The 12,743-nt window shown below is 35.6% G+C and overlaps 1 protein-coding gene across 5 annotated transcripts in view; it reads left to right on the plus strand.

The window, feature by feature from the left end:
- TRRAP (transformation/transcription domain associated protein) overlaps positions 1 to 12,743 on the plus strand; it is a 102,013-nt gene that overhangs the window by 38,378 nt on the left and 50,892 nt on the right. For all 5 annotated transcript variants that reach the window (XM_049790935.1, XM_049790934.1, XM_049790937.1 and 2 more), the window contains 14 exons: positions 716 to 835; positions 1,168 to 1,287; positions 1,654 to 1,818; positions 2,230 to 2,411; positions 2,696 to 2,894; positions 3,302 to 3,430; positions 4,085 to 4,351; positions 4,932 to 5,138; positions 6,033 to 6,191; positions 6,280 to 6,414; positions 6,612 to 6,722; positions 7,996 to 8,142; positions 10,284 to 10,497; positions 11,175 to 11,300. In XM_049790935.1, coding sequence (XP_049646892.1) covers positions 716 to 835; positions 1,168 to 1,287; positions 1,654 to 1,818; positions 2,230 to 2,411; positions 2,696 to 2,894; positions 3,302 to 3,430; positions 4,085 to 4,351; positions 4,932 to 5,138; positions 6,033 to 6,191; positions 6,280 to 6,414; positions 6,612 to 6,722; positions 7,996 to 8,142; positions 10,284 to 10,497; positions 11,175 to 11,300 — 2,281 coding nt within the window. The remainder of the gene's footprint in view (positions 1 to 715; positions 836 to 1,167; positions 1,288 to 1,653; positions 1,819 to 2,229; positions 2,412 to 2,695; positions 2,895 to 3,301; positions 3,431 to 4,084; positions 4,352 to 4,931; positions 5,139 to 6,032; positions 6,192 to 6,279; positions 6,415 to 6,611; positions 6,723 to 7,995; positions 8,143 to 10,283; positions 10,498 to 11,174; positions 11,301 to 12,743) is intronic.

Raw genomic sequence — 12,743 nt, forward strand, 5'->3', positions numbered from 1 at the left:
TTAGTATTTAAATTCAGTTGAAGAAATACAATGCACTTGGTAATGTTCTTTTGTATGCTGCATACTAGAAATTGGCTTTAGAGGGATGGTGAGGGTGGATGTTTTGTTTTGTTTTTTCCTTTCCCTTTTCATACTGAAGGAAATCCACACTCCATTTAACTGAAATATAGTCCCTATTTAAATTACACAGTGAAAGAAAAACACAAAATTATTTTGGACTGAAGAAGAATTCAATGTCTAGTAGGAGAACAGAGCTGACTTTTCTTTGAAGTAACCAGCTGTTTGCAAGATATCCTGAAGAGTGCTGTGAGAAAGCTGTCTTTTTCTTCATGTGTGGGGTATATATGAGAAATTGTTTAGAAAGGAAGGTCTGGCTTTTTGATGCATGGGCCGCTTGGTGTAGTGCAGTGAGCACTCCGTAACTCCCCCATCACCACTATCATTACACAGTGTTTAGCTCTTACCTGTAAAACACCACTATACTGACAAAGAAAATAATATTAAACCGTGATATTACAAGGGAAGAAGGGCAGACTTCCACAAGAGCAGTTTTGTCCATACGTCATGGTAAGTAGATGCTGTATATATGTTAACCCTTCACATTTGGTTGCTGGCTGTGCTAATATAGAGAGGAAAAAAAAGGTAGGATGTGTGATACTGTTTTTATACATTTATCTGGTAATATTAATTTAATTGTGTTTCTTTTTACCTGTAGGAAATGAAGATTTGTTCAGCAATTATAAATTTATTCCATCTGATCCCAGCTGCCCCTCAGACTTTGGTTAAACCTCTGCTGGAAGTTGTTATGAAAACAGAACGAGCGATGTTAATTGAGGTAAAAGTGAAAGCTAACATTGTGGATATTTTTGCTTTATAGTATTTTTAAACATTAGCATATATTAATTATAATATTTTGAACATGGTGTGGGAGCAGTTGATGTAATACATAAATAAATATGCTCTTCAAGCCTTTTAGGTGGTGTTAACATTTGTCTTAGACTCTTAAAAGTGAAGTTTTGAAATTATCAATAAATTCTCATAATGGAAATTCTGAACATTTTGTATCTGCATAAATGCCAAGTCAAATGTATTTTTCTGAGTCCTAGTAAATTAGTAGAAAATACTCTATACTCTGCTTTTTAAAGTTAAGCTTTATGAATCTTTCAGGCTGGCAGTCCATTCAGGGAGCCACTGATAAAATTTTTGACACGTCATCCATCCCAGACTGTGGAGCTGTTCATGATGGAAGCCACTTTAAATGATCCACAGTGGAGCAGAATGTTTATGGTAAGCTGCGTGGGGAGGGCAGTAGGAAAAAGCCCTCATCTTCACAAATCTGATGAATGAAAAGTTTCTCATAGTTTTCATCTCCTCCCCCCCCCCCCCCCCCGACCTTCTAGTACTTAATCATGGTCTTACTCTGACTGTAGGATGCCTGTTCTCTGTTTTGTATTCGTTTGTCCTGAGATGTTGATTTTATACCTTTCCAGATCATGTAGGATTATTACTGAAGTTGTAGATGTTATTTTTTATATATGTGAAATATAACCTCTGCAACTTTAGTGTGGAATATAAAAGCTACAGGATGATATAGCTTTTTGGTATTTTTGCTTTTAAAGGTTGTTATCAAAATTATTTCTTCCCCTTCTTCAGAGTTTCTTAAAACATAAAGATGCCAAACCTCTACGAGATGTACTGGCAGCTAATCCTAACCGATTTATCACTCTACTGTTACCTGTTGGTACCCAAGCAGCTGTTAGACCTGGTTCTCCAAGCACTACCACAATGCGTCTTGATCTACAGTTTCAGGCTATCAAGGTATCCATTTATTCTTGTTTGTCTCTGCACTAGATAGTCAAAACCTCTTGAGCTACAAGCCTGTTACATACAGGCTTTCAAGTGTATGCCTATGTATTATAGCTCATAGAGAACCACTTGTAAAAATGTAAAGTGTTTGTAGTCAGAGTCACTCTAGGAAGGGAAAAGAGACTCAAATGAACCATACTTTTTTTAATCAAGTAAGATACAAGAGGAAAACATGGCAACAGAAACTTTTTTTTTAAAAAAGAAATTAATTTAAAAATTGTTCTAAACTAGTTTTTATTTGACTACTTTTCTGAGTATTTTAGAACCCTTAATTGACCTTAAAGAAATGCTTTTATGTCATTGTTTCTACTGACAGATCTGCTGCATGTTGACTGTGCGTTTGTCTTGTTTTGCTTTTGACAGATCATAAGTATTATTGTTAAGAATGATGAATGTTGGTTAGCAAATCAACATTCCTTGGTGAATCAACTGAAACGTGTATGGGTGAGTGAAGCTTTTCAGGAGAGACATCGTAAGGAGAATATGGCTGCCACAAATTGGAAAGAACCTAAGCTATTAGCATACTGCTTACTGAATTACTGCAAGTACGTAAAAACATTTATTTCCTGTAGCTTGTGTACTTTTCAAAATTAAAAAGAAAATACTGTAAAGGTATACAGGTCTAGTAAAAATGGTTTGCAGTTATTGGAGAGAAAGTTTAATATATTTCATAATACTGATACTAGCTCCAAAACCATGCCTCTGGTACTGCCTGCTCTTGCCTCTCTGCTCATTTAAAACCCAGATTAGTTTCTTCACTAAGTCATCAGCATAGTAGTTTGGTTGGGTATTTTTTCACAGAAGCTTTTTATTTTATGTGTTTTTACAGAAGGAATTATGGTGATATAGAGTTGCTCTTCCAGTTGCTTCGAGCTTTTACGGGTCGATTTCTTTGCAATATGACTTTCTTAAAGGAATACATGGAAGAAGAGATCCCCAAAAACTACAGTATTCCCCAAAAACGGGCTTTGTTCTTCCGGTTTGTAGACTTTAATGACCCAAACTTTGGAGACGAGCTCAAGGCCAAGGTAACTAAAGCAATTAAATCCAAGAAGCCTGGTATTTAGATTTAATTTTCTTCTTGGGAACAAGGGCAACAAAACTCGCTTACTTAAATGTCAACGAGTTTGATAATTGGCAGAGCCATTTAGGTGAAAATATCATACCTGAAGAACAGTGATAATAAGCAGAGACAGCAATTCATCTTGCTTTCAATGCTGACTAGTTTACACTTTCTAAGAATCTTTGCCCTTGGAAAGGGGGAAAGAGGGGAAAAAAATTGTGTGTATCTGTTTCTTAAGGTTTTATTTATAGCTTCCTTTTGTAATGCAGTGATGTGTCTAACATGCAGGTTTGCATATGAAGTTACTTGAATGTTGACTGCTATTAGAAGAATCCATTAGTTGAGTGTAACTTTTTTGTTTATATTCTGTAGGTGCTGCAACATATCCTGAATCCTGCTTTCTTGTACAGTTTTGAAAAGGGAGAAGGTGAACAGCTGTTGGGACCCCCAAACCCAGAAGGAGATAATCCAGAAAGCATCACTAGTGTTTTTATAACAAAGGTAACAATCCTTGTTTACATTCAAGTGTTTGAAAATAAAAAGTTGTTCCTCTCATTTTGTTTTTCAATCCTGATTTGTATTAGTTGCAGTATTTCTAAATATTATGATCAGTTATATCAAATCACATATATAACTTTGAACTGTTGTGAGATCCATCAGTCATCAGTAGGATTGGACTACAATTTTCAGTTTATGATATCTTTAGGACTTGAATGTCTGTCTTTAGAAATGGGCCTTATATGGCTGTAATCCTAGTCTTTTTCATAAGCAAAGCTTTCTGTGGCTGAACATCAGTATCTTTGTATTCACTTCGATTTCGTTGAACCAGTTAGCAGATATAAAATAGCTGTTATTAAAGGTGAGGATTGGGGTTTGGGTTTTTTTTTTTTTTTTTAATAGGTTAGCACTTTGGAAGTTCCTAGATGTGCTCATTATTTAAAAGTTCTCACCTCAGGAGGCTGTTTTATGGGTATTAAACTGAATCAAAAAAGTGGTTGTATTTATTAGTCTTCTTAAAAACTACTCAAAAAGCAAAAACCTAGGACTTCGCTTTTGTGGATAATAAAGTTGGTTCTCTCTCTCTCCCCCCCCTAATTTTATAATTTTTTTTCTCTTCACCTTCCTCCTCTCCTCTTTGATCATCCCTGGGACTAGGTACTTGATCCGGAAAAACAGGCTGATATGCTGGATTCTCTCAGGATATATCTTTTGCAGTTTGCCACGCTCCTGGTTGAGCATGCTCCACATCACATTCATGACAACAACAAAAACCGGAACAGCAAACTACGACGCCTAATGACATTTGCTTGGCCTTGCCTCCTGTCCAAGGCATGTGTGGACCCAGCGTGCAAATACAGTGGACATTTGCTTTTGGCACACATCATTGCAAAATTTGCCATACATAAGAAGATAGTTCTGCAGGTATTGACTATGGGCTTGTATTCGTACATTTAAGGGATGTTGATAAATTCTGTAGTGTGCTTTTATTTTAAAATGCAGAGTAGAAGGTGCACAGTAGTTTTGGATACTTAGTATACAAGTAACAGTTAAATTCATATGCAGCAAACAAATACAAAAGCAGCAAGCCAAATATTAATACAAATTTATTTGGGAATAGGAGAGTATAGAAAGAAGTTTGAAGATAAGTGAAAACAGAGAGGTTAAATGGGACAATGAAAACTCCTTTTGGTTGAATTAACAAAATTGGTAATGTTTCTTCATTTAAAAGAGACAGACGTTTTGGTTGAGACAGCATGTGGGTACCAAAGGAAAAGTTCAAATTGGACAGTGGAGAGGGAGGAAGAAAAAGTGAACACAAGGGAGACAGAAGTATACACAGTATACTTCTGATGGTGAAGTAACATTGTGTGTTTAACAAATTATGGGTCTTTAGAAAGAAAATTGTGTTGTTTAGAAAACGTATGTTGTAGTTTCTTTATAAATGCTGTATTTTTTGTAAATATGTATAATATTAATGTTGGTCAGAAACTTTGCTGTTTAGGTGTTTCACAGTCTTCTAAAAGCTCATGCAATGGAGGCCCGAGCTATTGTCAGGCAAGCGATGGCTATTCTGACTCCAGCTGTGCCTGCTCGAATGGAGGATGGACATCAGATGCTGACTCACTGGACACGAAAAATCATTGTGGAAGAGGGTCACACAGTTCCACAGCTAGTACATATTTTGCACTTGATAGTACAACATTTCAAGGTACTTGTACCAGTTATTCTGGTAGTCACTGTATCTCAGCTATCAAGGAGGTAAACTACAGTTTGATTAGAAAATAACATAATCTGATTTATATGGTTTAGCTTCAAAAGGCATCAGCTGTCTGCAAAGGTATTTAAAACTGAAAAAACCCCACTAAAATTAAATAGCAAACCACTTATTAAGCTTTACCTTTATTGAAGTTAGAACTCAAAATGTTAGGTGAAATTCTGCAACATTAGTTTGTTGCATGTGCATTAGCAGTGCTGTTGAACAGAGCTGTGAAGACTCTTTAAGGTTGTTTAAAAAAAAGGGCAGAACCATATTCTTTTCCATCCTCCAGTAAACCTTGTTTGTTTGACTTTATATATTATGTCAGGTCAACTAGGTAACTTTTATCTCCAGCTAATGTATGTTGGGAAACATTAAATAAATGGGGGAATGCTGCAGAATGTCAAGATAGGAGCATTTTTGAAAATGCATATTAAAATATGATCCAAAGTGACAGCTAGCTAATATGCGTTTCAATCACTTTTCAGGAATCGATGCCTCAATGCTTTCTAAAAAATATCCGAGTGTGTTCAACTGTGAGTTGTAGCTATCTAAAATGATCGGCAAAAAATTTGAATGATTGGTCCTTGAGAAAAAACATGTATCTTGAAAAGAACATCTTCATGTGGGTACATGAAATCAGTAGTCCCTACTGAAGATTGTAGCCAAAATTTTATTTTCAAAGCACCAGTTACTTTTCTGGATTGCATAAGTTGAACATGGTACAGATTTAGCAAACTTCGGGATTAAAGACTATTTTACCATTTTGCTTTATTTTGACTCTGTAATTTTTGCATAGAATTTCATTGATTAATGGCTAACATGGCTGTGAAACCATCTTTTCAGGTTTATTATCCAGTGAGACATCACTTGGTTCAGCATATGGTTAGTGCCATGCAGAGACTGGGCTTCACTCCCAGTGTTACGATAGAACAAAGAAAATTAGCTGTGGATCTTGCTGAAGTAGTTATTAAATGGGAATTGCAAAGAATTAAAGACCAGCAGGTAGGAAGTCTAAACAAACTGGAAAAGATTGAACTGTTACACAGTTAAATGCTTTTTTTTTTTAATATGCACATTGCTGATATTTCAGCCAGATTCAGATATGGATTCAAGTGTGAGTGGAGAAGGAGCAAGTTCTGCCTCATCTGCTGTTAAAAGAGGATTGTCTGTGGATTCTGGCCAAGAAGTGAAACGATTCAGGACAGCTACAGGAGCAATAAGTGCTGTAAGAAAAAAATCAGATTTTGTTCAGAGACAATGAAATTATAACCTGCACTGACTAAGCAATTTAGCATAATTTTCCACATAACTTGAAACTCCCTGAATTGAAGGTTATAGTTTTAGAAACTATTTTAAATCTGTTCTGCTGTTGTTATCCTTATTCAACATTGCTTATGGTTTTTGTGTTTTGTATACATGCAGGTATTTGGACGTAGCCAGTCCTTGCCAGGAGCTGATGCACTTCTTTCCAAGCCAATTGACAAGCAGCATACAGATACAGTTGTGAATTTCTTGATTAGAATTGCTTGCCAGGTAGTGTGTTTATGCTGGTATGCAAATACCAATGCAGCATGAGTAGCCAAAACAATAGACTCCTCTTTTCTTAAGAGTCCTTTTATGCTTGGATTATTTTAGTGTTTATATACTTTCTTTTGCTGAAAGGTTATAAACTTTAATATGAAATTGTACAAGAAGTAAAATGTTTTTATTTTAAGGAGGAAAGAAATTGAATTTGATAACCAGTTTCTGCATGTATTTAATTTCACTAATGATGGATGTTATTCATGGGAGGTATGCTTTAGCTTCTTATTGTTGGCATTGTACACTTATAGCTTGATGCAGGAAGCGTGCACTTGGAAATTAAAACTTTAAATGTGAACGGTTGCAATCCAGATTTTGAAATTGAAAGAGTCTCCATTTTACTGTGCTCTCTATCACTTCTAGCATTTTGTTTGTTCTGTACTTTTTCTTTTCCAGAAAGTACTGTATCAGGAGTGATGTGATTGAAATAAACATGACTAGAATTTGGCTGGAGCCAGGCAAAAACTTCAAAAAAGTTCCCATAAGCATTTTTTAAAAATTCATTTATGTATTTGCCTGATGCTGCAAAGTATGCTTGTTCTCTTGCCTAGTTTTAATGGCAAGAATATTTCACCCCAAACCTTAGAGAGTTTAATGGGGAAAGACTATGTCAATTATGTATCTAAGGATAAATAATGTAATTGTATTTTCAACATCATATACATGGAATTACTTCTTTTCATACAGCATGTAGAATTACAGCTTTTCACCAAATTTTTTTAAGAATTAAATTTCTAGAGTGGGGAAAATTAGCTGGGTGTAGCTCAAAGCTGACAAATTTTATGGCTTCTGTAGCAGGCTCAGCTGGTAAGTAATGTGGGATTTTGTACACCACAGTCCTTTGTGCAGAATAGATGTGCTCTTGAAGTATAGAGATGAATCAAGTAAAGAGCTACATATATTTATGGATACCTTGCAAACAGAAAAGATTAACCATCTTGAGCATGTTCAGAGTTGTATTAATAAAGTATGGGATTAAACTTTTTTTAAATATATCTCTGATGGGTGATTTGGGATAATTAGCTAGTAGTTTAGACACCAGTTCCGTTGTTTACTATTAGTTGTCAGCTTTTTATGCAGTTAAATACTCTGTGACTGTACTGATAAAACTACTTAAGCTCATCCATTGCAGAAATAAGAAATTATATGCTTCCTTGGAATGCATAATAAATTAATGAGTTGGTTACAAAACAGTGTCATTTTGTTAACTCTGATTAATTGCTAGGTAAATGACAACTCAAATACTGCTGGGTCTCCTGGGGAATTGCTGTCTCGCCGCTGTGTCAACCTTCTGAAAACAGCTTTACGACCAGACATGTGGCCAAAATCAGAACTGAAGTTGCAGTGGTTTGATAAGCTGCTAATGACTGTGGTAGGTAACATTCTTGTCCTTGTAGGTCTTTAGGTTTCACTAGCACATATGTTGATTGAGTACTAGTGATATCTGGATACTGATTTTTACAGCCTTAATCTTTTCTTTTTTGTAATGAAATACATAAATTGTTAAGTATGTGAATTGCATCACTGATTATAATTTGTATAGCTGCAGTACTTAGAAATATTAAAATAAACTTAGGAGCAGGTGGATTAACTTCCTGTATTTGATTTTGAAATAGGTTGTAGTTTGCTTGTTTGGATAGCCTTCTGGTTGGCAGTTTTTGTGGGCTTGTTTTGTTTTGTTTTGTTGGTTTTTGTGTGGTGGTTTTTGTGTTTTTTTTTGTTTTTGTTTTTTTTTTTTTTTTGTTAGTAGGAAGTTTTACAAATTGAGATTTGGTTTTATGGGTTTCTAGTTTTCAGACTACATTATGGCAAGATGAAGTTCACTGAAAGGCTAACTTTCTGTATTTGATAATACAACTTTGTTTATCATCTGTATGCTGTTTGTGTGCTTTTTGCCATATAATAACTTTTTCTACACCTATTTTATTTGTATCATACTATTTAATAGACTTTGTTAAATTTTTAGGAGCTCTCTTGATGTCACTTTTTCTTTGAATAAAGGATTAATATATCCTACTTTGGGAAACTTTGAAATGTCTAAGATTACATGAAAACTCACTGTGGCCCATTTTTTCCAAATGTTGATCTACATGTGCTATACTTTGATAATGCTGTTGTCTTTATGGAGATAGTCCTTGAGAGGGCAAGTATGTACTTTCACCCTTTTCTCCTTCTGTTGGAAGAGTTTTTGATGTCACTCTCTTTGTTTTGGTTTTACAAGCGTTGATAGTTCTCCAGGGAGCTCATATTTGTTGCTTTACTCATCTTTTCCCAAGTAGTGTACAACTTGAGTGAAAATTGCCATTAAAATTCAGAATTTTTTTTACTGTTGATGGCATTTGATAGCCTACAATAGGAAGGACTGCAGTCAATTCTGATGATTTTTGCACAAGGATTACCTCCTGCTCATCTTCCTCACTTACACAGTTGCAAAGCTATTTAGTGATGGAGGCTGTGCAGTAACAGCAGTATGACTTCAGGAAAGTCATGAATTTGATTCCTCTGCACTGAAGACAGAGAAGTTGTGAGTATCTATGGGCTGGCTGCTGAAGAAGAGCTGCATGTCATGTATAGAGGAGCGCTGCCCTCCCTTTCTGGAACAGGGGGGAAGATGGTGGAGGTGTAAAAATGACATTAGAGAGTGCAATTCAGAGAGTTCATATGCTTCCGGAATGTGAACTGCTATCCTTTTCGTCAACATTTTTCAGACAAATCTTCCAGTTTATCATCTTTCATGAATTTGGGGAAGGTGGACAAAGTGCTCTGCATCTAAGGTTGAGCCAAAATCAAAACGTAGACCACCGCACTTCTCCTTCCCCCACCTCAGAACAAACGCACCATACCACCCCTCAGACCTGAGGAAAGTGGATGGTGTTGATGTTTACTTAATACAAGGATATGAACCCCCTGGAACAGGAATTTTATATCTTAATTTTGTGCTATGTGGCATCAGTTATACAAGAGGGTCAGAAAAAAGAATTAAGGCTTCTTTAGCAAACAAACTAATTTACTATTTTAATGATAATTTTGTAGGTTTACAAAGATATGTCCAGGAATATTTTATTTTCATTATTTTTTTTTCTTTAGTTCCAAATATCCCCTTTTCTAACCTTTAAGCTATAACTTACCATCGAATATGCTGTTGTAGCTCTTCACTGAAGACCTGCCTGTGAAAGATGTTGACAGGCAGATAAAACATAATTCTCTGTTTGAAAGCATTTCTAACCAGTGAGGTTGCAGGCAAATTTCAAAACTGAGGATCACAAAAAACACCAGAAGGAACATACCTGTAAATGCTTAAGTAACATTTTTATGGTTAAAGATTTTATAGCGCCTTGTATTTTACAGTTTTATATTGCATGACTTATCCAAACGATTGATGTGAAATATCACTAGTGTAGAAACCTCAACCTTATTACAGCTTTTCAACAGATTTGATCTGGACTTACTAATCTCTGTAATACTTGTGTAAATTTCCCCCACTCACTGCCTTTTTGTATGTGTTCTCTTTAGGAACAACCCAATCAGGCCAACTTTGCCAACATTTGCACTGGCTTAGAGGTCTTAAGTTTCCTGTTAACTGTACTGCAGCCCCCTGCTATCCTTAGCAGCTTCAAACCCCTGCAGCGAGGTGTAGCAGCTTGTATGACTTGTGGAAACACCAAGGTTTTGAGAGCAGTCCACAGTTTGCTTTCTCGCTTGATGGGTATTTTCCCTACAGAACCAAGTATGTGGTATTTTCTTCCTCCTTTTATCCTTTATTGCTGCATAACTTAAGTGATTAAGGGCGGGGTGAAGACACTCTTTAGAATGTGCTAATGTTCTGTTTTATGATTCCTGCATTTAATGGTCCATTTTAGCTTGCACTTTCAACCTCTGTTTAAAAAAAGAAAAGCTGAAATAAGTAATCATGTGGAATACATCATTATCCATTGACATAAAAACTTAATAACCTGTGGCTGTCATAACTTTGGTTCAAGAAATGCATGCTATAAATTTAATGTATTTTTGCAATTATAATTTTTCAGCTTCAGAAGTGCAATTTTTTAGTTGTTCAGCTTTGCTGTTTTGCTAAAACAAGCGAGATAGTGTCAAAAAGACAGACAATATGTTGCGTCTTGATATAAACTGATTTAGATAAGATTATCTTTAAAAAATATCAGTTATCTAAGACTTCTTATCAAAATGAGTTATTTAGAAGTAGTGGTGCACTGTTAAAGACGACATATTGGTTGGATAATAAAGACGTTTATATAAATGAGGGATCTGCTTGTGTTACCTTGGTTTATTAGCAAGATAAAGTTCTGGTGATGGTATAGATGACTGTATGTTCACAGTTTAACTGTTCCTTGCCTGTGCTCTGGCTAATGTTACCAGAGGTAAACACAACTCTGCACTCTGCAGGTACCTCAAGTGTAGCTTCGAAGTATGAAGAGCTGGAGTGCCTTTATGCTGCAGTTGGAAAGGTTATTTATGAAGGACTTACTAATTATGAAAAAGCTGCTAATGCTAACCCTTCTCAGCTCTTCGGTAAGTTTCCTACATCTCTAGTAGATGTATGTAGAGTGCCTGTTAATGAGTATGATCTTTGTCATGAGCTTTTATTTCCCATAAGGAAATTGAAATCTGATACCATGCAGAGGAAGCTGTGGGAAGCGTTTCAAGCTAACTTGAGAGAAGAGCTTGGGATGTCTGTCATCTGTGAAGGAAGGGACTGGGGGGTTCATCGCATTCTGTCTCCTCCCTGTAGCTGACTTGGGACCAGTTATTGGAAGTAGGGTGCTACAGCTGTGCTAGATGGAAGTCTTCTGTATTCAAAGTGCATAGGAAAAAGATGCAGCATTCAGATTAACCAAAACATAAAGTAAAAGTTACTGGAAACTTTTTACATGGAAAAACCAAAATCCTGCAGGTAGTACTGTGAGATGCAATAGAATATTTCAAGGTATCTGTGTAAACATTCTTACATGTTATTGCCTTATACTTTCTTTTTCATTTGTTTCTAAGAGCCTCATTTGTCAGCTAAATAGTCAGTTTTGCCATTTGTCAGTTAAATTGTGTAGGAAGATTTGTGTATTATAGATCTTGGATTCTCAGTAAGTAAGAAAATACAAAAATACTATTTTTTCTGGAGTGACCAAATCTGAATTTTTAGCATATACCATTTTGAAGAGCTGAAATGTTCTTTTCTTGTTCTTCATACTTACTTAACTAGTAGACAGTGCAGCTACATAATACAATGACAAAGATATATTGGAATAATACAGTTTGGCCCAGAACTGATTGTGTTGGTAACACAGACCTGAAATTGCACAATTTTGGAAAACTTACTGATTTAAATGGTAAATGTCCTTCACTATTCTACTCTGTGATCTGTGTACATAGTTGTAGTTTCACTTTGGGACTTGCCTGTTTGTCAGATGTTAGGATGTGCTTTACAGCTAACTAACCAAGAAAGATGTTTCTTACATTTTGTCCAGACCTCACTTAAAAGCAGCACTACAATCTAACTGTCAGGTGGTGCACATCTTATTAATTCTGTGTTTAAGAGGCTGTACATTGTGTGCCAAATTTTGTGCACATCTGAGCACAAAACGAAATCAAAACTTTTGAAGCAACCATTCAATGAACAACACATGCTTCTATAAATACTGTTGTAGGCTTTTGTTGAATTATGAAGTTGCAGTAAGGAAAGGGATAGCTGTAGGTTTTACAGAGGGTATAGTTTGATAGGATGTCTGTACTTTTTTAAAAGAGTTAAATATTTTAAAGCATAGATATTGCTAAAACTGATTGGTTTGCATGAATATGGATAAGCTTATATTAGGACAGGCATTGCAAACAACTGTAATTTGAAGGGTGTGTGATCTTATAGGCATAGTGCATTCATAAACTGCTGAAATTAGCTGTTTCAGTAGTTAACTTTTTTAATCTAAAGTAACTGATTTATGAAACTTTATAAAGAAAAACTAA

Source organism: Accipiter gentilis, chromosome 33 (assembly GCF_929443795.1).
Source record: "Accipiter gentilis chromosome 33, bAccGen1.1, whole genome shotgun sequence".
Classification (NCBI taxonomy): domain Eukaryota; kingdom Metazoa; phylum Chordata; class Aves; order Accipitriformes; family Accipitridae; genus Astur; species Astur gentilis.